The 24,212-nt window shown below is 39.4% G+C and overlaps 1 protein-coding gene across 12 annotated transcripts in view; it reads right to left on the reverse strand.

Moving 5' to 3' along the window:
- The window catches only part of UTRN (utrophin), a 500,526-nt gene that overhangs the window by 57,814 nt on the left and 418,500 nt on the right, over window positions 1–24,212 (reverse strand). For all 12 annotated transcript variants that reach the window (XM_027601866.2, XM_027601862.2, XM_027601867.2 and 9 more), the window contains 3 exons: window positions 10,348–10,409; window positions 8,601–8,675; window positions 1,481–1,682 (listed from right to left, as the gene is read on the reverse strand). In XM_027601866.2, coding sequence (XP_027457667.2) covers window positions 1,481–1,682; window positions 8,601–8,675; window positions 10,348–10,409 — 339 coding nt within the window. The remainder of the gene's footprint in view (window positions 1–1,480; window positions 1,683–8,600; window positions 8,676–10,347; window positions 10,410–24,212) is intronic.

Genomic DNA, 24,212 nt, shown 5'->3' on the forward strand with positions numbered 1-24,212 from the left:
GTAGTGTGTTAGAACTAGAGGAGGGTGATTTAACACCTCTCCAGTTCTTCCTGAAATTATTACTCAAAATATGCATCTCTGTCATACCCCTGTGGTGCTTAACGAAGTTCTCAACTAAGTAGTCTATGAATTTAGCATTCTTTTTGGGTCCTCAAACTAAGTTACAGGCTTTGTAGTTAAAATACCCAACTGACCATCTATTTTGGTGAATTTACTATATAGAAAATGTCTCTTTTGGAGGTTTAAAAAATTGAAGATCAACTAAATAGTGAATTAATGCTAACTGTCATATTTTACCCTAGAAGGATAAAAAAGGATAAAATGAAATGTATTAAAAGATACCAGACAGGGATATCATAAATCCCACATTCATTATTATAACTGAGATTCATGCTACCTATCTGTTCTTCAGTGAGTTTCTTAAGAGTCCTCAAGTACACGATGGCTATTTAATTATTTAAAAAAAAAAAAAACTTCGTTGTGATATTTGTGAATATTGAAAGATAACAAACTTTTCTAATCAAAAGAAACAAAATTTTAATTAAATCATCCCTAAAGCTATTGTTGTCACCATTTACTTCTTATATGGAATCCATCCACTGCTAAACACATGTACATTTATACACTATCATCTATCTTCTTGCTCTCTAAATCAAATAAACGGATGACAAACACAAATTTTCATGCAGCTAATTAATGGAAAATAACTTTTAGGTTCTGAGAGAAAAATCAACAGTTCTCATTTTCTTATTTCATCTTTGCATACTTTAACCCCCTACCAGAAGAATGAATCATTCCTAATGTTTTGGAAATGTCAGCCCACAGCACGTCTTTCTAGAATTGATTATTTCACAAATGCACTATCACATTCAAAACAGCCAAATTAATGGCGAATGAGTTATGCTGGAAGTTGAGAGTGCTCTTCATGTAACAGTGAGCATCTAATTAAATTACAGATATTAGAGTGTCCTATAGCATAAACTATTTAAAACACCACATATACACATAACCACCATTACAATAAATAAAGCTAATACCAAAAGACAAATTAAATCCCTTTAATTGCCATTCAAATGGCTCTTAAGTTGTCATACAAAAATTGCAAAGTGGATTATTATGAGCCAATTACTGTAACTCATAACAACAAATATAAATTTTTGTCTTTCAAAAGAAGAGAGGAGGATATAGGACTTATTTATATTAGGCTTCCCCTAGCCAATGTGACACTACGAATCTGACAGTATTTATAAATTGAAGCAAAATCTTGAGATAATAGGTGGACATTCTTTTTTGTTATATTGTTGGTTAAGAGTTCAAATTTTGGAAAGTCATTCTTTTCAACAATTAACATAAATATTTCCATTAGGAAAAGTACTTTGAAAGTACTTCTTAAAAAACTCATTTCAAAATTTAGACATTTTGCATTACCAATATATTTCATTCAATGATTATATTTTAAGGAGAAACAATGCAAACTTACGTGTCATATACATTGAGCAACCAGTTGAGACACATATCCACACAGAGTGGAACGTTGACCAGATCCTTATGCATTTGTTCAAGGCCATCATAGGTTGTTGTCAGACAGTTGATGACATCTGGAACACTAAGCAGCTGATCATTTTGGTTCAGTTTGTGCTGCTTGAAAACTTCATTTGTTGTATTCAACTCTAGGAGATCCACTAATCAGGTGAGAGAAAGGAATATGCACAATCATTACATTACATAACAACACTGAAACAAAAACATTTCCCATCTTAAGTATTTAGCTTGATTCTCCAACTTAAGAATCTATCCTTTCTAGCCAATTTCAATTTTTAAAGAAATAAATAGGATTTCCATTCTTACATTTCTAAACTCTTTATCTGTAATCTCTTATTCTCATGCTTTTGCATCTAAACTCTGTTACTTTTCAATCTGATCCCATTTTTTGCTCTTTGGAATATCAATTCTTCCTACTTTCCTTTTCTGGCTTTCCTCTCTTCAGGCTTTTTCTACTTTTAAACATAGGAAGGCATAAATAAATCTAGTCCACATAGCAAAACATCTAAAATATGGCACTGCTCTTCTCCTAACTCCTGAGAACAGCCTGCTCACCCCCTCCCAGGCATCCTTTATACCACGGCCAAACCAATCATTCTGTTTCTCAACATGTACATACATTATGACATACAAAATTCACTGAAAATGTGCAGTTAAAAAAATGGGTTCTGCCAAAAAAAAGTAGCTTTTTACTGTCTGCTGAACAAACCTGATCTAGAATGCCCTCCAAATCTGGCCCTAACCTGGTTTGCTTCCCATGATGCTTTGGCATAGAGGCCATTTTAGCTACATGGGATTTGTAGAGGTCCACAGTACAGGCCACATCCATGGGCCTTTGTGTATTTGCTCCCACTTTTATGCTTCATGTGCAGGACATCTACAGTGGGACTGGCCAGGGCTAGAGCAAGATGGGCACAGAAGGATAAGCTGGAGCCCCCGCTCTCAAAGATGGCCAGTCAGAGAGGGAGAGTGAGCGTACTGATAACTTTACTAAAGGAGTGAAAAAGCAATGAGAATACATAGATTTCTAGGACAGCTATTACCATAGGGGAGTAGAAGGAGCCTAAAAAAGGCTCCCTGGGCAGGTGGGGTTTGAAATGGGCCTTAAAGAATATAAGATACAAGAGACCATGTAAAGCAAGGAAAGAATTCCAGGAAGATAGAACTGCTTGGGAAAAGACAAGAATTCAAGGAAGTCTAGGGGGCTCTCAGAAATGACAACAGCACTATGGATGGTGTGTGGCTTACACGTGGGCAGCACTGGTCATGCTGAGGCAGACACTTGGCTCTCAGGGGTAAGCACGTGTTGTGCTAGGGGAGATCCTCATGGCCCAGGAGGAAAGGTTTAGACAAAAAAGAACAAAACTTACATAATCTTTCTTTTCAATCAACTTTGAGTCATTATTTAGCTAACTGAGAACAGGGAAACAGTGTAGAAATGACTCTTCTAAATCTAAAAGATAGGGGTTTGGAAAATTACAGAACCTACATGAATTTAAGGTCTGCTCATTGAAATTCCTGCTTTATAAAATGTTTTCCCTATCTCCCTATTTAACTTTAAAAAAAAAAAAGATTTATTTATTTTTTTATTTTAGAAAGAGAGAGGCAGAGGAAGAGGGAGAGAGAGAATCCTCAAGCAGACTCCCCAGTGAGCACAGAGCCTAATGTGGGGCTCAATCCCAGGACCCTGAGATCATGCCCTGAGCCAAAATCAAGAGCCAGATGCTCAACCAACTGAGCCACCCAGGTGCCCCACCATATTTAACTTTTTAAATTTAAAAGAAATAAGGTCAGGGGAACTTTTAATTTTAATATAGCCAACTATTTCCTCCTTGTCTGATGCAAAACTATCCCCTCAGAAAATATAATGACATATTTTGACAGTTAAATAAAATGAACGAATAGCTTCCTTTGTATTTATCTATTTTTAACCACTGAATAACCACTAATTTTAAATTTTTAAAGACATTTATGAAATGTGTCCACTCTTGCTGCTTAAATACCATAGAATAATTTTTTTTCAAGTTACCTATAATGGAAAAGAACTGCTTTAAAATTATACAGAATAAAATTATTTCTAAAACAACTCAACACGGAAGACTTCATTTAAAAAAGAGATAGAAAGAGACAAAAATAAAACACAAGTCTGGATAATAGGTCAATCTCTTTCCTTCCGATATCAAATACATCATTGGTAAAATTTTAGCTAATTGCAAAAATAACTTGTGTAAGCTTCACATGAGTTAGAGATGGTATCAGAAAAAAAATTAAGTAAAAGGCGAAAGATTTATGCGATCTGAAGAGAAACCAGAGCATGACCTCACTGATATGAGGAATTCTTAATCTCAGGAAAGAAACTGAGGGTTGCTGGAGTGGTTGGGGGTGGGAGGGATGGGGTGGCTGGGTGATAGACATTGGGGAGGGTATGTGCTACGGTGAGCGCTGTGAATGGTGCAAGACTGTTGAATCACAGATCTGTACTTCTGAAACAAATAATGCAACATATTTTAAGAAAAAAGAAAAAGAAGAAGATAACAGGAGAGGAAGAAAAGGGGAGTATGTCAGAGGGGGAGACGAACCATGAGAGATGATGGACTCTGAAAAACAAACTGAGGGTTCTAGAGGGGAGGGGGGTAGGGGGATGGGTTAGCCTGGTGATGGGTATTGAGGAGGGCACGTTCTGCATGGAGCACTGGGTGTTATGAACAAAGAATGAATCATGGAACACTGCACCAAAAACTAATGATGTAATATATGGTGATTAACATAACAATAAAAAATTTAAAAAAAAAAAAGAAAAAAAAAAAAAAAAAGAAAAAAAATTAAGAACCATCTGGAATCTTCCATATCACTTGTACCCTACTTCTTGGCACTGTACGTTATTTTCAATTATAAACTTCCAGAGGGCAGGAGGAAAATTCAAACTCATCCTTCACAGTGCTTGACAAAAAGAAGTGCTTCATGATGGTGGCAACAGAACTATAATTCCACACAGACACAAAGAAACATATTCAAATACTGCCAAAATGCTCTAAGTTTTCTGAATTCCAACGCTAATTATGTCAGCAACTCAGCACTGCTATTGTATCCACATGTGGCATAAAGTGACAATAGACCAAATTCCAGAAAGACCATTTCTTGGATCGTGCTGCCCTTGCATTTCTTCTAGAACAGCCTCCTTTGTGATACACTCTGTAGCTGTTACAGTAATTTGCACATCCCACAGATGATCACGTCTTCAATTTTTAGTGATTTACTTTGACACTTCGCCTTAGTGCCTAAGCCAGGCATCCATCCTTCCTGCAATGTGTCACATTTAGGTTCCTTTAAAAAACAGACTACATTTAAATCACACAAAATTATGATTTTCTCTTTTCAAAGGGAGACAAATGACAGCTCGGTCATGTGGCAAATGAAACAAACAGCAGAACCATTTTCTAACCAACTTTCAGGCTTTTTTTTTAATCCCACATATGAGGCACAGGGGATCGAATGGAAATGGATCATCACTCTCCTGTTCTGCAAAACCACACAGTTTAGCACCTGACCTTGGGCTTCTGTAACTCTTAGGTTCTTGAACTGTTTAACCATTCCTTCTTTTTTTTTTTTTTTTTAAGATTTTATTTATTTATTTATTTGAAAGAGAGAGAGAGCACAAGCAGGGGGGAGCAGCAGAGGGAGAGGGAGAAGCAGGCTCTCTGCTGAGCAAGGAGCCTGATGTGGGGCTCGATCCCAGGACTCTGGGATCATGACCTGAGCCGAAGCAGATGCTTAACCAAGTGAACCACCCAGGCGCCCCTTGACCATTCCTTCTTAACACCTCTCCTACCTCCTCTTCTCCAGACACCTCAGAAATACAGATGGCGCTCAAGGTCTTGCATCATTGCGCCTTCCCTCTGTAATCCTGATACCCTCACTCACTGTCAATACTTCAGTAATCCCTTCTCACTGGATGGCTCCCGATTCTGTTTTCTCATCCCCATCTCCTGCCTGAACACCCGACCCACATTCCTGCTGTTCTTTTCCCAAACAGAACTCTCCTATTCTGTTTCAGGGACCTCTACCTTAATATGTCCCAAATAAAGGTCTTATTATGTTGCAATCCAGTAATGGTGTTACCACCTTCTATGGACTACGAGTCTGCAAATCCTGAAATGTACTAACACTGTCCTTCTTTCACCCTCTGCCGGTTATCAACTAGCAAATCGCCGCAGTTATCAGTTCTTTTTCCTCCTCACCAATCCATACCGTCTTCGCCCCCCCATGACCGACACCCGCCAGCTTAGTCCCCATGATCTTTTACCTGAACCATGTACTTGTCCCTGTTCACGTGGTCCTCCCTTCCGCCTTAGATACCGTCTAAAGCATACATCTGCATCTGGGCCTATCTCCTAACTCCCACAAAAGAGAAAATGTGCTATAGCACCCCACTCCATAAAAAACAAATGCAAACATTAAATGCAACATTTTGAGAGCTTGAGGAACAAAAAAACTAAACGAATGAGAAAAGGTTTCATGGGAAAAAAATGACCTTCCAAGTGGATCTAAACTGATTTTAAGGACATTTCTGAATACTGGATAGTTCATAACCCACTCCATTCAGACTCCACTACGTTCCCTGAATGCCAACCACACCTCTGATGCTTATGTACAGAAGTCCCTTCCCCCTTACCCCTGATTTATAGCCATGTACCTAAATCCTATGCGACTGCTAAGGCCTGGCTTATGTGCTTCCTACTCAAGGAAGCTTGCCTTGTTCTTCATGGCAAAGACCATTCCATTCTGAGGGCAAGAGGAATCTGCTGAAAGCGTGTGTCCAGGCATAACCTGCTATCTCTGAGTGTAGGTTCCTGGAGTGTGGGAACCAAGTCTCTTTACGTGGTCTTATCTCCTGCACAATCATGGAGTCCAGTAAATGAATGAACAGTGACAAAGCAGTGACAGCACACCCTCTACATGAGGACCTCATGCTGGGTGGGGGTTTGCACAAAATGAGACCACCCCTGACCTGAGCTGTCCGCAGTGCACTCCTCCTGATATTACCTATCACACAAAGGCAAGCATATGGCGCCTAGGTGAGAAACAGTCGTTACAGGCAATCATAAAGTTCTGGAAAAATTGGAGGCAGGTGGGATTAGCTTGTAAACGTTTCCAAAAGAAGTAAATTTTTAACAGTGTCTGGGAGGGATAAAGGGTTATAGACCTTTGCGGAGGAAGGGTCAGGGCATTTCAAGTAAACAGAGAAGATGGGAGGAGGAAGAGATTAATCATGAACAGGTGAGCTGACAAGTGGTGCAGAGGCCCCGGGCTGACGAGCAGTGGGGGCAGGGGCAGCGGGAAAAGTGAGGGCCAGGTGGCTCCAAACACATCACCTCGAATATTTACAATCCAACGCAACTCAGCGCTTTTCTTAGTATGCATTTCTACATGTCATGTAGCTTGGAAGGGGGAGGCCTTCCTCTTCTGCTCCTCTCAGGTTTGAAGGAATGAGCTGAAGGAGGGAGATTTTTTCTTGAGAACTCAAAAGAACCAGCAGAGGAAAATATCAAATGTGTTGATATGTTTATCCGGCCAGAAGTACTACTGAAAACTCGAACCACGTTCATCATGACAAAAAAGCAGTCGTTGGTCAATGGAGATTTTGTGGCTGAGTCATTTGTCCTCATTTTATAGCTCATCAGGCCTGAGAAGACCTTCCAGATCTGTCAGCTGGATACTGGACATGCAGCTGAGCCTCTTTCAAAACTGCTGTCACCACGGACTCACTGAGCTCACTGAACATCCCTTTTGTATGCTCCTAATTCACTTCCTGTTCCCTTCTGGCTCAACGTACAGATCACTGGCCAGGCTGTGTTGGCTTTACTGGTTTGTACTGGTAATTCTGCACCAGTTGCTTCCAGTTATCTGGAAGTTATCTGCAGATTATGTGCATCAAAATCATCTAATTTTTTTTCTTTCATCCGTAAATCTGGAGGTGTTTTTTAGCCCTGAAGACCTCCCTTCCACACATAACTTAAGTAAGTTCTTCCTATCTTAAAGCTTTCCATGGCTGTGGGTTTTTTCTGAATGATTTCTACTTCTCTTCCCTCACCTCTCCTCATGTAACCAGTTCAAAATGTAATTCTAATTTCTACTGACCTTTAAAGAGCAGATTTTTAACCTTAATATATGATTTTTTGAAGAGTAATATTCAAAGCTTCACTGAACTGCCTAGACATGTAACAACTGTTAACAAAAGGTAGCAACAAGAACACTTGGAATTACTCAAATTACCAGGCTGTAAAAATATGGGCGGATGTCAGTTTCCATATTAACTATCTGACAAGGCCTACATGTTCTTTGAATAGACTCAATCAGTAAAACTATGGCACAAAGAGAATTCAGAGAGATTAAATCTATATTATTACAAGTATTCATATTTCTGTTTAAAGTTAGGTTGTTTGGGCATGTGTGTCGGGAGGGTGGGGAGGAATACCTCTTTGGTAAAATGCTTATCACAGAACATTACCCAGAACAAACTCTGCAGGAAAAGTTCATGTTGATAAGACCAAACATCTCAAAATATATTTAAATAAATCCAGAGCCTCTTAGCTAATTTTCTAGGTGCCAGTTCAAATTTGGATCAGGAATATTATTTTTTAGTATTTCTTTATTATATGATTGCATTGAATCATACTGTTTGGAATCCTATACCTCCAAGTGAATACAAAGTACTAAGAAGGCAATGATCTACTACTTTGATTTCCTGATTTAATCCCTTTAAATTGGGTGGCAGCATAATTTTTGCAAAAGCTTTTTATGTTACTCCTGTATTTTGGCTAATTTTGGTCTCCAACTGAGAACGGCATATGTTCATTTGTTTTACTACTGCATGCATGCTGATGGGGCAAATAATAGAGTATTTATAGAAACACAGCCAATTACTTGAGTGAGATACACTGCAAATGAGATTAACTACAAACACATCACCCTCTTCATTTATCTCTGTCTCAAAAAAAAAAAAAAAAAAAAAAGGCAATCCAAAGAACAGAGTGATTAACTTCGGTAGAATAACTCACAACACAGTGCTTTTTGTAGTCTTCGGATTTTGATGGCCGTGCGGTAGGCAGAGAAACGTACATTATTCAGGTCAGCTGAAATGGAAAAGGAACACATTCAAAGGCAGGCTTATTACTTAACTTCTGTTGAATGGCAAGAACGTATTTGTTTACTTCAGATGATGGAAAAGTATTATGTCCGTTCTCACTAAAAAGTCTTCTCTCAAAATCCACAGCACTTATTTAAGAGAGTAATTAAATGTTCATTAGCACCATAGTGAGATACATTCCAAAGCAGTGCTACACAGCTTTCAAGAGAGCATTATCCAATAGGAAAAGGAGGGGAATGAGGAAAAGGAAACATGGCCTGTTAACTTCTGAAGGCTTAATAAATCCATCACACTGTAGGTGCAGGGCCCTTCCTTCTCTGCTGCCAGGAGGGACTCTCCTCCCGGGAAATCTTCCTCAAGGACAATCAGTTTTCTGTCAACGAGGCTGTTCCTGTCACTACTCCTAAAGCTAGTCTTACTTCTTCCAACCTGATCTATTTGCTTCTTCTGCTCTTTTATGGATATGCTTAAAATTATCCCATAATCTATATTCAGATCTTTAGAAACAAGAGGTTAAATGTAGTTAATAATACTGTATATTTGCAAGTTGCTAAAAGAGTCGATCTTAAAAGTTATCACAAGAATAAAAAATGTTATAATGACATGAGGTGATAGATGGTTAGGTAGACACTCTGATGGACAGCTTCATAATACATTCAAATATTGAACCATTATATTGTACACCTGTAACTAATATAATCTTATATGCCAATTATATTTCAGCTAAAAAAACAAAACACTTTGGTATCAAAGTTTGGTACTAAAAAAGATTTGGTATCAAGTTCAAAAAAAGATACCGTAATTTCTGTCTCTGTGTCCTGAAGACAGAATTGTCTGTATTAGAGACTGTTGAACTGGAAGCAAACTCAGAAATCATCAAGTTTGTACCTTCACTTTACAAACGAAAGAAAGCCCTGGCTTTTCTCTCATTTGTTCAGCTTTCGTTAGCCGCCCTCACCCATCCAAATGAAAGCTCAACAGATGCCTGACATTTAAAGAGATCAAGAGGGGTGCTCCCTCCCTGCCAAAGTGGGAGTGGGTGTGAGAACCTTCGGGTGCTTCTCTCCCCTCCAGCAGTGCCTGAGCTACCCAAAGAGAAAACTCTTTCAAAACCACTGGACCAACCTAAAGGAAGCAGGCTAGGTCATCAGTTCAAAGTCATATTCTACCAGAAATCTACAAGATTAGAATTCTCGCCTCCTGTGTTTTCTTACATTTTTATATTAAAATGATTTTAGCTTTTCATGACTACTTCATGAAAATGAACATACGACAAAATGAAATTAGGCAAGCCAATTTCGTAAGATAAACTGAACAAAATGTGAGCTAACAGGAAATTTAAAGCAATGAAGTCGAGGTTGCTGCGCTGTCATTGTTTTTGTTTTCAGGCAAAGCTGAAGTTTAAGATGACTCAATATGAGGGAGCTTGCATTCCTCCTTTTAAAATCAACTTCATGCGATTTCAAACCACGTGTTCTCTCAAAAAGAAAGGTAAAAACTGTTTCCTGCATTGCCCTCAGAAATTCAACTGCTTTTTCTATGTCAGTGACACAATCTTTTAAACATACCATGCCATGTCGGAAAAACGGGTGCTTAGTTTCCGATTAAGAATATACAGCTATCAGTCGTTTAGGTTAATTAAATAAAAGAGCACTCACCAAGGGTTTGAAAGAGTTCAGTCATTTTAGGATGATCCCAACAGGTTGTCTGTGTTTGGTGGCTGGGGGGAAAAAGGGTAGTATATTTAAATTAAAGAACATACAAAATAATATAGGTCACATAGAATGTATGCAAATAGAATGTTTATTCTAAGTTTTTAAAAATACATGCAAAATGATCCCCATGACGGATCATTCTGAAACCGATGTCCAGTTATTATTTGGACATTTGAAACAACAATAATAAATTTTTATTTGAGCAATTATGTTGTGAAAATATAAGTAAAAAATGTTGTTTTACCTCTTTCGAAAAGATTTACAACTACAAATTAAAACCCAGATATGAAGTGTGACCCTGGGGCCTCAGGCTTGATGCAGCCAAATCAATGTAGTTTCCAGAATAACTCTACTTGTGTTAGGCAGATATAGATCCTCATTCAGAATAAATCCTCCGAGAGCAGAAGTGCTGTGAAGAGTTGCTAAACTTTAGAAGTCCTAATGAAATTTCCAAAGAACTGAGAAATGAAGAGTTTAACTCTGAATAACATCTTCACCTCACAGTCAAGTGAGGCTCCCTCCTCTTTAACCTCCAGTCTCTCCTTCCTTGGTGTAAATTAGTCCTTCTCCCCTGTGGGGGCTCGCTCAGAGCCCTAGAATTGATATAAAGATTATTTCAAGCTAAAGACATCTGAGATTGAACAGATGTAGAAAGAGGTCTTTTCAGAGTTTCCTTTATCTGACTAAACGCAGCAACTTCTGGGAAACAAGGCTACCATAAATCCTCTCTCTGGGGGAGTTTCATGGCTAGGAAGAAGACAGCAAAACTACTTGCACCTGCATCAACAAACATTATCACAAACTTTCTTATCTCGTGTTTATTCTCCTAAAAAGCCCATTTATCTTTCCTAAAGAAACCTATTGGGTCTTCACAAAGGAGCCTTTTCTCCCCAACTTCTTTCCCCTGCTAAGCTAGGTACATATGCCCCCAATTCTAACCATTCCTTTGAGTTACTCATCACAGTATGTGCATTGCATGCATAAGCAAATGCTCTTCTCTTGCTAATCTGTCTTTTGTCAGCATAATTCATAGACCTCCAGAAACTAAACCTAAAAGGGTGGAGGAAAAGTTGCTTTTCCTCCCCAACACCCCCTTCTTGTGTATCTGGATTCTCTACCACCCCCCCCAAAAGGGTGGAGGAAAAGTTGTTTTTCCTCCACAACACCCTCTTCTTGTGTATCTGGATTCTCTACCCCCCTTCTGCATGAATCTCTTGCCAATGCGACTTCATGCTCCTCTCAGCAATCAGCCTCCCTCAGTTAACCAGTACTTTTTGACTGACATTCAACAGTTTTTCTCATGATGCTTATTCTTCACTTAAGAAGCAAGTTTTACATTTTCTCTTTTTCTGTAAATTCCAAAACTAAGTCACAGAATTCGAAGGCTTTCGGAAATAAGATGCAGGTAGAACAAATCCACTTACTGCTTAAATTAGGTTCCTTCTTTGTGTCTGCGTGTGAAGTGAACAGCTCCTAACTTCAATGGGTCAGTGTCCTTATATTTAAAAATAGTTTACTATCCCTTTTCTAGGTCAGAATAGAGTAATAACGTTTAACAGTACTCAAAAGACTTCTTAGATAACACTCAGTTCTTACAAAACTGTTTAGTAAACTAAGTGAAATGGCACAGTACACGAGAGAGTGGTATTAAAATATTCATGCCATCAAATTTAAGAGAGATTATTTTTTTAATCTAGGTAATATATAAAAAATTGGGACCTGTCACTGAGAAAAGAACATAATCACTGTTACATATGCATATATATAACAGAACCCCACCAAGAACTCATAATTTGCTTTCAAAAATATTTGAAGTTTAGATATGAAATTGGGTATGTAAAATGTTCCGGAAATTCCAAAAAAAATCTCACATAAATTAACATGCCTAAAATGTGAAGGTCTATCCCAGGGGAAGCTGGAAAGTTGTCTAACTCCCGTACCTGGTTCTTGACACCAATGCAGAGGTAAAAATGTTTCCACTTTGTATTCGGCTGCTGAACACCAACCAAACCATTCTACCATTTCCCCCTCCAAGTTGCTCCAAAGACCACAGAGAAAGTACTGAAGCTGTCTGACCTAAAATTCTTACTGTTCATAGTGTGGCCCACAGCTTGATAGAAATGCTGAATCTCTGACTTCTACTCTTTCTATTGAACTGGAATCTTCAGCTTAAACAAAATCCCATGGGATTGATATGCACGTTCATATGTGAGAAGTAAATGACCTAAAAAGCTTCTCATGCATGAAGTAAAAAACAAAGCAAAAACAAAAAAATAAAGACTCCTCCAGATTTTGTTAATAAAACAACTTCCTCCCTACCATCAGTAAGAATTAAAGAAGGATTTGCTGGAAATAGAGGGTAATTCAAAAAAATCCATCAGGAGCTCCCAGTGCTAGACAGCCGACCAGTATTCCCACAACCCCTGTCTCTCTGGAGTAATTTAAATCCCCATGGCAACACTACTGTCCAGAGGCAGACATCCCATCATGAAGGCCCAAATCAAAGCTCAAGAACCAAACTAAAGCTGAGTAATGCAGAGCCAAACTTTATACTTAAACAACCAATGTAAGTACTCTTTCTCTCTCTAGAATCACAAGTGTGGAGCTTTGGCAAACAAGTCCTATGGAACCACGAGGGGCAAATCCCACATGGCAGCATGGCAGTGGCTGAGAATTCAATGAGAAGACCCACTTGCTGATGGCTCTTCTGAGTGAAACAACTACTAGGAGCTGAGGGAACACACACATTTGGCAAACAGATGGAGGGAGGGAAACGGCATCTCCCTTTGTGAATTCAATACCAGTTGATTCATTAGGCAGAACTGCCAACGCTGAAAATAAACACAGCCTCTGGTTACAGAAGTATAACTGCAGCTTACCAAACAACAGTTAAAAAAAAAAAAAGGTAATAGATGCAGTTGGCTGTTGGGTTTTCTTTTTTTCTTTCTCTCTCTCCTTCTCTTTTTTTTGAGGGGGGCGGGGGGAGGATTTTAAAGGAAAATCCACAATCAACCCAAAGGCTCTAAGTATTTGAACAGCTGCAGATTGCTCAGCTCGTCCAGCCAAAATGCTTCCAAGTCCTCCCAGACCAGGCAACCAAAACAGAATTGAAAGTAGCATTCTCTGCTCCCCCCACCCACCCCACAAATAACAACAGCTTAGGTTCTGTCCAACCTCATATCTGAAAGAGGAGTAGAACCTCAAACTGTACAGCTTGATAAACTGTAAAAAAATCTAACAAAGCAGCAATCAACAGGTAAGTCCAAAATCATACAAAGAAAGCAATAGTGAGAGCATGTGATGTGTAAGTAGGGTGCTGAGCTGTGCTCGGTCTGCTTGTGAAGGGAAAAACTGAGAAGGCCTTTCATGCGGGCAAAAAAGTCAGTGGGTCTCTGAGCTATTTTAAACTCCGGAAATTGAAAAAACTGATAGCAATGCAAATGTTTCTTATCCATAGAAATGCAAACTGTGTCCATTGGGATGCAAATGATTACTGTCCTGTGGACAGTGACCAATGAATCAGCTTTACACTGAGTGGTAAACTTCATTTTAGCATCCCTTATTTGACTGTGAAGATGAAATTCTTAGTATTCTCCTGGGAACCTCTTATAACTTCTAACCCATTCTGTGATTAGTGAGTTAAATGAAATATTTGACACATGCTCTTTTTATATTGTATGAGACTCAAGATTTTACCTAATTTTTGATTTATTTTTAAATTTTTATTTTTTAATTGAGATGTAACACTGTGTAAGTTTAAGGTGTTCAACATGTTGGTTTGATACATTTATACATTGCAGTAGGATTACCACGGTTGTGTTAGCTAACCCCTCTATCCCATCACATAATTACCATTTCTGTTTTGTGGTGAAAATATTTAAAATCCAGTCTCCTAGCAACTTTGAAGTTTAAAACATAGTACTTACTATTGTGGGTAATCACTGTGCTGTGCATGAAATCTCCATTAACTGTTTTTTTTTTTTTAATCACCCTTTAACGCCCTAGGCAGTTCTAGTTTCTACCTGCTATCCCATATACTTATTAAAAGAGCACCCCCTATACTCTTAAGTGTCCTGGCTGAGATAACATGTACTCTCTGTATTTTACGGACTTTGATGAAATATTGAACCAAGGAGGTTAATAAGCGATACACGTTTCTACTTATTATTATTCATAATTTATTCTGATGAGCCACAGAAAGTAAAACACAAGTAAGATTGTACAACAATGAATAGAACACAAAAATGTGGTAGAACAACATGGTTCAATATATGAGAAAAAGAACCAACAGCAAAGTACAAGTAATTTTGATAGATTGAAAAGATACTGATTTCTGGGCAATAGACTGCTCTGGGGAAGAAACTTTTTAAACCCATCTGTCCTCATTAGAGTGGCATCATTTTTTCCCATAAAACCTTAAAAGATGGCAAGAAGGCAACCTGCTCACACCAAAACTGACACTTAGTCAAACACATTTACTTGTTACTTATTTACTCAATTTTATGCTTGAAACTGGACTTTGTGAGTTTTGCCATGTGTCGCTTCATTTCAACTGCAATTTTAAGGGCATATAAGAGAAAAAAATTAAAGGTGAGTCAGTTAATTAAAAATACAAGTGAGAGAAAAAGAACGACCCATATTGTTCAGGGGTAAGACAATCACAGAAAGAGAAATATTTCTTCTTTGCTGTGCATAGTGAGAGATGACACAGGTCAGGATGCCTAAAATTAATTACAGTAATAGCCTACTATTTGAGTGTCCACTCTGTACCAGGTGTTCTTCCCAAACTTTCCTTGTGTAAACTCAATCTGCATAAAAACTCAGTGAGTTGGGTGCCAACAGTATCCCCATTTTACAGATGAAGGAACTAGGGCGGGGGGGGGGGGCACTTAGATAACTTGCTCCAAGTCTCAGAGTTAGTAAGTAGTAGAAATGGAATTTGAACCCAGATGGTCTGATTTTAAGCCTGTGTTCTTAATATGTAAGTATACTTGCATGACTGAGATTCTAACATTTTTCTGATGAATCTGTCTAAATCTGAGTCCATGGCCCATCATTATAATCATTACAAACAATCTCATCTGTCTTGCTTCTCGCTCACTCCTGGCAAAACCCAAGCATGGATCAGCTCAATTACTTGCCTTCTCTGGACCTGAGCAGCTGTGCATGAATACAGCTGGAGAAAATCACTCAACACACAGACTAATTTTACTTTAAATATTTAACTTCAAACCTCAAATGTCCAACTGCTGGCAACCACACAACATTCCCTAATAAACTTGCTTCCCAGACCCTAAGACAATTTATTACTGCCTTCTCTCTCCCAAACCTAAGTAAGTTCCCTCCCTGCCTTATATCATTTCACTTGATCTCACACTTCATTGAAAAAAACTAGAAACCACCAGATTAGAATTCCTTCATCTTCCCACCACCAAATCAATAAATTACCTTCTACCTGTCAGATTGTCTTCTTCTCTCCTCCTTTCTGAGGAATTCCTCCTCCTATCAAAGGCCAATTCTTCCCCAAAGATTTCTTTAAAATCTCTTGTGCTGCATTATTAACCCCCTTCTCAATAAGACCATTCTCAGAATATAAATGTTGAAGGATCTGCCATCCTTACACACACAATCTCTCTCATCCCTACCTTGAATCTACATTTCCTGCTCTCTATTACCTTTTTCTCTTCTTCACAGACAAAACTCTCAAACGAGGAGTGCACAAACTCATGTCCCATTCATGATTGAACCCACATATATTTCATTTCCAACTTCACTCCTCTACCCACTGTCCCTATCAAAATTATGAGTGAACTGCACGTTGTCTGATGGAGTGGCTGCTTTTCTGTCTTCAATGCCCCAGACCACTCCTCAGGGTGGGGAGAAATAAGGGAGAGAAAATCAACTCCATAAGTCACAAAGCACAATAGAAGCTAAGAGATGCTATATGTAAAAGAGAGAATCTCCAGAATGACGTGGACCCTGGCTTTTGCAGACTCTGCTAATACCTTCTTTACATATGCTTATGAAAGTTTATATAGGAATATAGGAATCAAGGAACTTCCAAATAATCAATTTGTATTCAGCTGATTAAAGCATAAAGAGTGAAAACAAATTCTGGCAATCCGAGGCAATGTTATTTATCTGAGTAGTATCTTCTTAGGGATCTAAAAAGTGACATTCTCATCTTGGAATTTATAATCCTCCCCAATCTTTATTTCACTTGAGACCAGAATACATGAAGAATAAGGAGTACTCCTGCCAGTATGCAGATTCTTACTGTTGTTGTGTGTGTGTGCACGCACGTGTGTTGTGTGCATGACTTATTGAGGGGCCGGTGGGGGACAGACTTGGCAGAAGATGAGGAAGCTGTTTATTCCAGGGGACGAAAAATATGTGTTCAGGTTACACAGAACTTCTTGAACCCTTGCAAACACTTTCTGCCATCTTCTAGGCTTTTAAAGGCAGGAACGCCAAGGTTACAGTTTTTGGGAAATATAAGAATAAATCTAGGCAAGATGGCGGAGGAGTAGGAGACCCCGATTTCGTCTGGCCTCAGGAATTCAGCTGAATAGGGATCAAACCATTCTGAACACCTACAAACTCAACAGGAGATCGAAGATAAGAATAGTAACAACACTCTGAACAGAAAAGCGACCACTTTCTGGAAGGTAGGACGTGCAGAGAAGTGAATCCGAGGTGATATTTGGGAGGATAGACGGCGGGGGAGGAGGCCTCCGTCAGCCGCTTCTGGGAAGTGATAGAGCCGCGGAGCACAAAATCGGAACTTTTAGAAGTCGGCTCCGCTGAGGGACGTCGCTCCAGTGGCTAAGCGGGGGGTGGAACCCTCGCGGGACAGTGTGGTCTCAGGACCCTCGGGGTCACAGAAAGACCGGGGGTGCCTGAGTGCGGCAGAGCTCCCAGGTATCAGAGCGGGGAAGCCGGCTGCAGAGACGGAGCCGAGGCGCGGGCTCTCCGCTCGGGGTTGCCATAAACTGTGATCCGCGGCCCAGTCGGGCCACTGCTCCTCCAGCAGGGACCCAACAAGCGGCAGAGCTGGGGAGACTCCGCCTTCCTCCCCCGGGAGGAGCGACGCAGAAGCGCACCGCAGGGATCTGCTGGGTTTGGAGACTCCACACGGGGTCGGGTGCCAGACATAGAAACGCTCGATCACAGGCCGGGTGAGCACGGAGTGCGGCTGGAGACCGGGGAGACGGGAGTGACTGCTTTTCTCTGGGGGCACGCTGAGGAGCGGGGCCTCGAGTTCTCAGCTCCTCCTGGCGGAGATTGGGAGGCCACCATTTTCACCCTGGTCCTCCAAAGCTGTACTGAGAGCTTGGAGGGAACAAAAGGTCCTGAGAGCAAACCCGAGCAGCTTGCTTAGCCCGGACTCACAAGGGCGGGGCAATTCCGCCTCCGGCAAAGACATTTGGGAACCACGGCAACAGGCCCCTCCCCCAGAAGATCAGCATGAACAGCCCGCAAGCCAAGACCAAGTTTACCGATCAAGGAGAACGGGAGAACTCCAGCGCTAGGGGAATACTGCACATAGAATTCATGGCTTTTTTACCATAATTCATTAGTTTTTCAAAGTTAATTTTTTTAACTTTTTTTTAATTTTTCTTTTTCCCTTTTTCAAACAACATCTTATCAATACCTTTTTTAAAAAAAATTTTTATTTTTCATTTTTAGAGTCATATTTTATCCCTTCATAGTAGTTACCCTTATTTTTGGCATATATATATAAGTTGTTCTCTCTTTAAAATTTTGAGATACAGTTTCTTCTAACAGATCAAAATATACCCTAAATCACTAGTGTATGGCTTTGTTCTAGTCTCCAGCCTGATCACATTCTCTCCCTCTTTTTTTCTTTTTTTCTTTTTTCTTTTTCTTTTTAAATCTTCTTTCTTTTCAAAAACAACTTCTTATCTTATCAATTCCTTTTATAAAATCTTTTATAATTTTCATCTTTACAGTCATCTGCCATCCCTTCATTGTATGAACCCTTATTTTGTACATATATAAGTCTTTCTTCCTTTAAAATTTTAGCAGGCACTTTCTTCTAACAGACCAAACTATGCCCAAAAGCTAGTGTGTGGCACTGATCTATGCACTAGCCTGATCATATTTGATCATATTCTGTTTTTTTTTTGTTTTGTTCTGTTTTTGTTTGTTTTTATCTTTTTCTTTTTCCTTTTTTTTTTCCTCTTCTTTCTTTCCCTTTCTTGTCCCCTGGTTTCAGGTCTTTTCTGATTTGTATAGAGTATATTTGCTGGAGACATTGTTAACCTGTTAGCATTCTGTTCTCTCATTCATCTGTTCTCCTCTGGACAAAATGACAAGACGAAAAAAATCACCTCAGCAAAAAGAACAAGAGGTAGTACTGTCTGCCAGGGACCTACTCAATACTGGCATTAGTGCGATGTCGGACCTAGAGTTCAGAATCATAACTTTAAAGATACGAGCTGGGCCTGAAAAAAGTGTGGAAGTTATTAGAGAAACGCTTTCTGGAGAAATAAAAGAACTAAAATCTAACCTAGTCGAAATCAAAAAGGCTATTAATGAGGTGCAATCAAAAATGGGGGCACTAACTGCTAGGATAAATGAGGCAGAAGAGAGAATCAGCGATATAGAAGACCAAATGATGGAAAATAAAGAGGCTGAGAAAAGGGAGATAAACAACTACAGGATCACGAGGGGAGAATTCGAGAGATAAACGATACGATAAGATGAAACAACATTAGAATAATTGGGATCCCAGAAGAAGAAGAGAGAGAGGGGCAGAAGGTATATTGGAGCAAATTATAGCAGAGAACTTCCCTAATGTGAGGAAGGAAACAGGCATCAAAATCCAGGAGGCACAGAGAACCCCCCTCAAAATCAATAAAAATAGGTCAACACCCCGACATCTAATAGTAAAACTTACGAGTCTCAGAGACAAAGAGAAAATCCTGAAAGCAGCTCGGGAGAAGAGATATGTAACCTACAATGGTAGAAATATTAGATTGGCAACAGACTTATCCACAGAGACCTGGCAGGCCAGAAAGGACTGGCATGAGATCTTCAGAGCACTAAACAAGAAAAATATGCAGCCAAGAATACTATATCCAGCTAGGCTCTCATTGAAAATTGAAGGAGAGATAAAAAGCTTCCAGGACAAACAAAAACTAAAGGAATTTGCAAACACGAAACCAGCCCTCCAAGAAATATTGAAAGGGGTCCTCTAAGCAAAGAGAGAGCCTAAAAGCACCATAGATCAGAAAGGAACACAGACAATATACAGTAACAGTCACCTTACAGGCAATACAATGGCACTAAATTCATATCTTTCAAGAGTTACCCTGAATGTAAACGGGCTAAATGCCCCAATCAAAAGACACAGGCTATCAGATTGGATTAAAAAACAAGATGCATCGATATGCTGTCTGCAAGAGACTCATTTTAGACCCAAAGACACCCCCAAATTGAAAGTGAGGGCGTGGAAAACCATTTACCATGCTAATGGACACCAAAAGAAAGCTGGGTTGGCAATCCTTATATCAGACAAATTAGATTTTAAAACAAAGAGTGTAATAAGAGATGAGGAAGGACACTATATCCTACTTAAAGGGTCTATCCAACAAGAAGATCTAACAATTGTAAATATCTATGCCCCTAACGTGGGAGCAGCCAATTATATAAGGCAATTAATAACAAAAGCAAAGAAACACATTGACAGCAATACAATAATAGTGGGGGACTTTAACACCCCCCTGACTGAAATGGACAGATCATCTAAGCAAAAGATCAACAAGGAAATCAAGACTTTAAATGAAACACTGGACCAAATGGACTTCAGAGACATATTCAGAACATTCCATCCCAAAGCAACAGAATACACATTCTTCTCTAGTGCCCATGGAACATTCTCCAGAATTGATCACATCCTAGGTCACAAATCAGGTCTCAACCGGTACCAAAAGACTGGGATTATTCCCTGCATATTTTCAGACCACAATGCTTTGAAACTAGAACTCAATCACAAGAGGAAAGTCAGAAAGAACTCAAATACATTGAGGCGAAAGAGCATCCTACTAAAGAATGAATGGGTCAACCAGGAAATTAAAGAAGAATTAAAAAAATTCATGGAAACCAATGAAAATGAAAACACAACTGTTCAAAAATCTTTGGGATAGAGCAAAGGCAGTCCTGAGAGGAAAGTATATAGCAATAGAAGCCTTTCTCAAGAAACAAGAAAGGTCTCAAATACACAACCTAACCCTACATATACCTAAAGGAGCTGGAGAAAGAACAGCAAAGAAAGCCTAAACCCAGCAGGAGAAGAGAAATAATAAAGATCAGAGCAGAAATCAATGAAATAGAAACCAAAAGAACAGTAGAACAGATCAACGAAACTAGGAGCTGGTTCTTTGAAAGATTTAACAAGATTGATAAACCCCTGGCCAGACTTATCAAAAAGAAAAGAGAAATGACCCAAATCAACAAAATCATGAACGAAAGAGGAGAGATCACAACCAACACCAAAGAAATACAAACAATTATAAGAACATATTATGAGCAACTCTATGCCAGCAAATTAGATAACCTGGAAGAAATGGGTGCATTCGTAGAGATGTATCAACTACCAAAACTGAACCAGGAAGAACCCGAAAACCTGAACAGACCTATAACCACTGAGGAAATTGAAGCAGTCATCAAAAATCTCCCAACAAAAAAAAGCCCAGGGCCAGATGGCTTCCCAGGGGAATTCTATCAGACATTTAAAGAAGAATTAATACCTATTCTCCTGAAACTGTTCCAAAAAATAGAAATGGAAGGAAAACTTCCAAACTCATTTTATGAGGCCAGCATTACCTTGATCCCAAAACCAGACAAAGATCCCATCAAAACGGAGAATTACAGACCAATATCCTTGATGAACATGGATGCAAAAATTCTCACCAAAATACTAGCCCATAGGATCCAACAGTACATTAAAAGAATTATTCACCTGGTGATGGGTATTGAGGAGGGCACGTTCTGCATGGAGCACTGGGTGTTATGAACAAACAATGAATCATGGAACACTGCACCAAAAACTAATGATGTAATATATGGTGATTAACATAACAATAAAAAAATTAAAAAAAATTAAAAAATAAAAAAAAAAATAAAAGAATTATTCACCATGACCAAGTGGGATTTATCCCTGGGCTGCAAGGCTGGTTCAACATCCACAAATCAATCAATGTGATACAATACATTAACAAAAGAAAGAACAAGAATCATATGATCCTCTCAATAGATGCAGAAAAAGCATTTGACAAAGTACAGCATCCTTTCTTGATCAAAACTCTTCAGAGTATAGGGATAGAGGGTACATACCTCAGTATCATAAGAGCCATCTATGAAAAACCTACAGCGAATATCATTCTCAATGGGGAAAAGCTGAGAGCTTTTCCCCTAAGGTCAGGAACGCGGCAGGGATGTCCACTCTCACCACTGCTATTCAACATAGTATTAGAAGTCCTAGCCACAGCAATCAGACAACAAAAAGAAATCAAAGGCATCCAAATCGGCAAAGAGGAAGTCAAACTCTCACTCTTTGCAGATGATATGATACTGTATGTGGAAAACCCAAAAGTCTCCACCCCAAAACTGCTAGAACTCATACAGGAATTCAGTAAAGTAGCAGGATATAAAATGAATGCACAGAAATCAGTGGCATTCCTATACGCCAACAACAAGACAGAAGAGAGAGAAATCAAGGAGTCGATCCCATTTACAATTGCACCCAAAACCATAAGATACCTAGGAATAAATTTAACCAAAGAGGCAAAGGATCTGTACTCAGAAAACTATAAAATACTCAGGAAAGAAATTGAAGAAGACAGAAAGAAATGGAAAAACGTTCCATGCTCATGGATTGGAAGAACAAACATTGTGAAGATGTCAGTACTACCTAGAGCAATCTACACATTCAATGCAATCCCCATCAAAATACCATCCACCTTTTTCAAAGAAATGGAACAAATAATCCTAAAATTTGTATGGAACCAGAAGAGACCCCGAATAGCCAGAGGAATATTGAAAAAGAAAAGCAAAGCTGGCAGCACCACAATTCCAGACTTCCAGCTCTATTACAAAGCTGTCATCATCAAGACAGTATGGTACTGGCACAAAAACAGACACATAGATCAATGGAACAGAATCGAGAGCCCAGAAATGGATGCTCAACTCTATGGTCAACTCATCTTTGACAAAGCAGGAAAGAAGGTCCAATGGAAAAAAGACAGTCTCTTCAACAAATGGTGTTGGCAAAATTGGACAGCCACATGCAGAAGAATGAAAGTGGACCATTTCCTTACGCCACACACAAAAATAGACTCCAAATGGTTGAAAGACCTAAACGTGAGACAGGAGTCCATCAAGATCCTAAAGGAGAACACAGGCAGCAACCTCTTCGACCTCAGCCACAGCAACATCGCCTAAGGCAAGGGAAATCATCCTAGAAACATCCTAGAAACATCGCCAAAGGCAAGGGAAGCCAGGGCAAAAATGAACTATTGGGATTTCATCAAGATCAAAAGCTTTTGCACAGCAAAAGAAACAGTCCACAAAACCAAAAGACGACCAACAGAATGGGAGAAAATATTTGCAAATGACATATCAGATAAAGGGCTAGTATCCAAAATCTATAAAGAACTTATCAAACTCAACACCCAAAGAACAAATAATCCAATCAAGAAAGGGCAGAAGACATGAACAGACATTTTTCCAAGGAAGACATCCAAATGGCCAACAGACACATGAGAAAGTGCTCAACATCGCTCGGTATCAGGGAAATCCAAATCAAAACCTTAATGAGATACCACCTCACACCCGTCAGAATGGCTAAAATTAACAAGTCGGGAAACTACAGATGTTGGCGGGGATGCGGAGAAAGGGGAACCCTCCTACACTGTTGGTGGGAATGCAAGCTGGTGCAGCCACTCTGGAAAACAGTATGGAGGGTCCTCAAACAGTTGAAAATAGAGCTACCATATGACCCAGCAATTGCACTACTGGGTATTTACCCCAAAGATACAAATGTAGGGATCCGAATGGGTATGTGCACCCCAATGTTTATAGCAGCAATGTCCACAATAGCCAAACTGTGGAAAGAGCCAAGATGTCCATCGACAGATGAATGGATAAAGAAGATGTGGTATATATACACAATGGAATATTATGCAGTCATCAAAAGGAATGAGATCTTGCCATTTGCAACGACGTGGATGGAACTGGAGGGTGTTATGCTGAGTGAAATAAGTCAATCAGAGAAAGACATGTATCATATGACCTCACTGATATGAGGAATTCTTAATCTCAGGAAACAAACTGAGGGTTGCTGGAGTGGTGGGGGGTGGGAGGGATGGGGTGGCTGGGTGATAGACATTGGGGAGGGTATGTGCTATGGTGAGCACTGTGAATTGTACAAGACTGATGAATCACGGATCTGTACTCCTGAAACAAATAATGCAATATATGTTAAAAAAAGAAAAAGAAGAAGATAGCAGGAGGGGAAGAATGAAGGGGAGTAAGTCGGAGGGGGAGACGAGCAATTAGAGACAATGGACTCTGAAAAACAAACTGAGGGTTCTAGAGGGAAGGGGGGTGGGGGGATGGGTTAGCCTGGTGATGGGTATTAAAGAGGGCACATTCTGCGTGGAGCACTAGGTGTTATGCACAAACAATGAATCATGGAACACTACATCAAAAACTAATAATGTAATGTATGGTGATTAACATAACAATAAAAAATTATTTAAAAAAAAGAAAATAAAGCTACC

The sequence above is a fragment of the Zalophus californianus genome, chromosome 7, assembly GCF_009762305.2.
Source record: "Zalophus californianus isolate mZalCal1 chromosome 7, mZalCal1.pri.v2, whole genome shotgun sequence".
Classification (NCBI taxonomy): Eukaryota; Metazoa; Chordata; class Mammalia; order Carnivora; family Otariidae; genus Zalophus; species Zalophus californianus.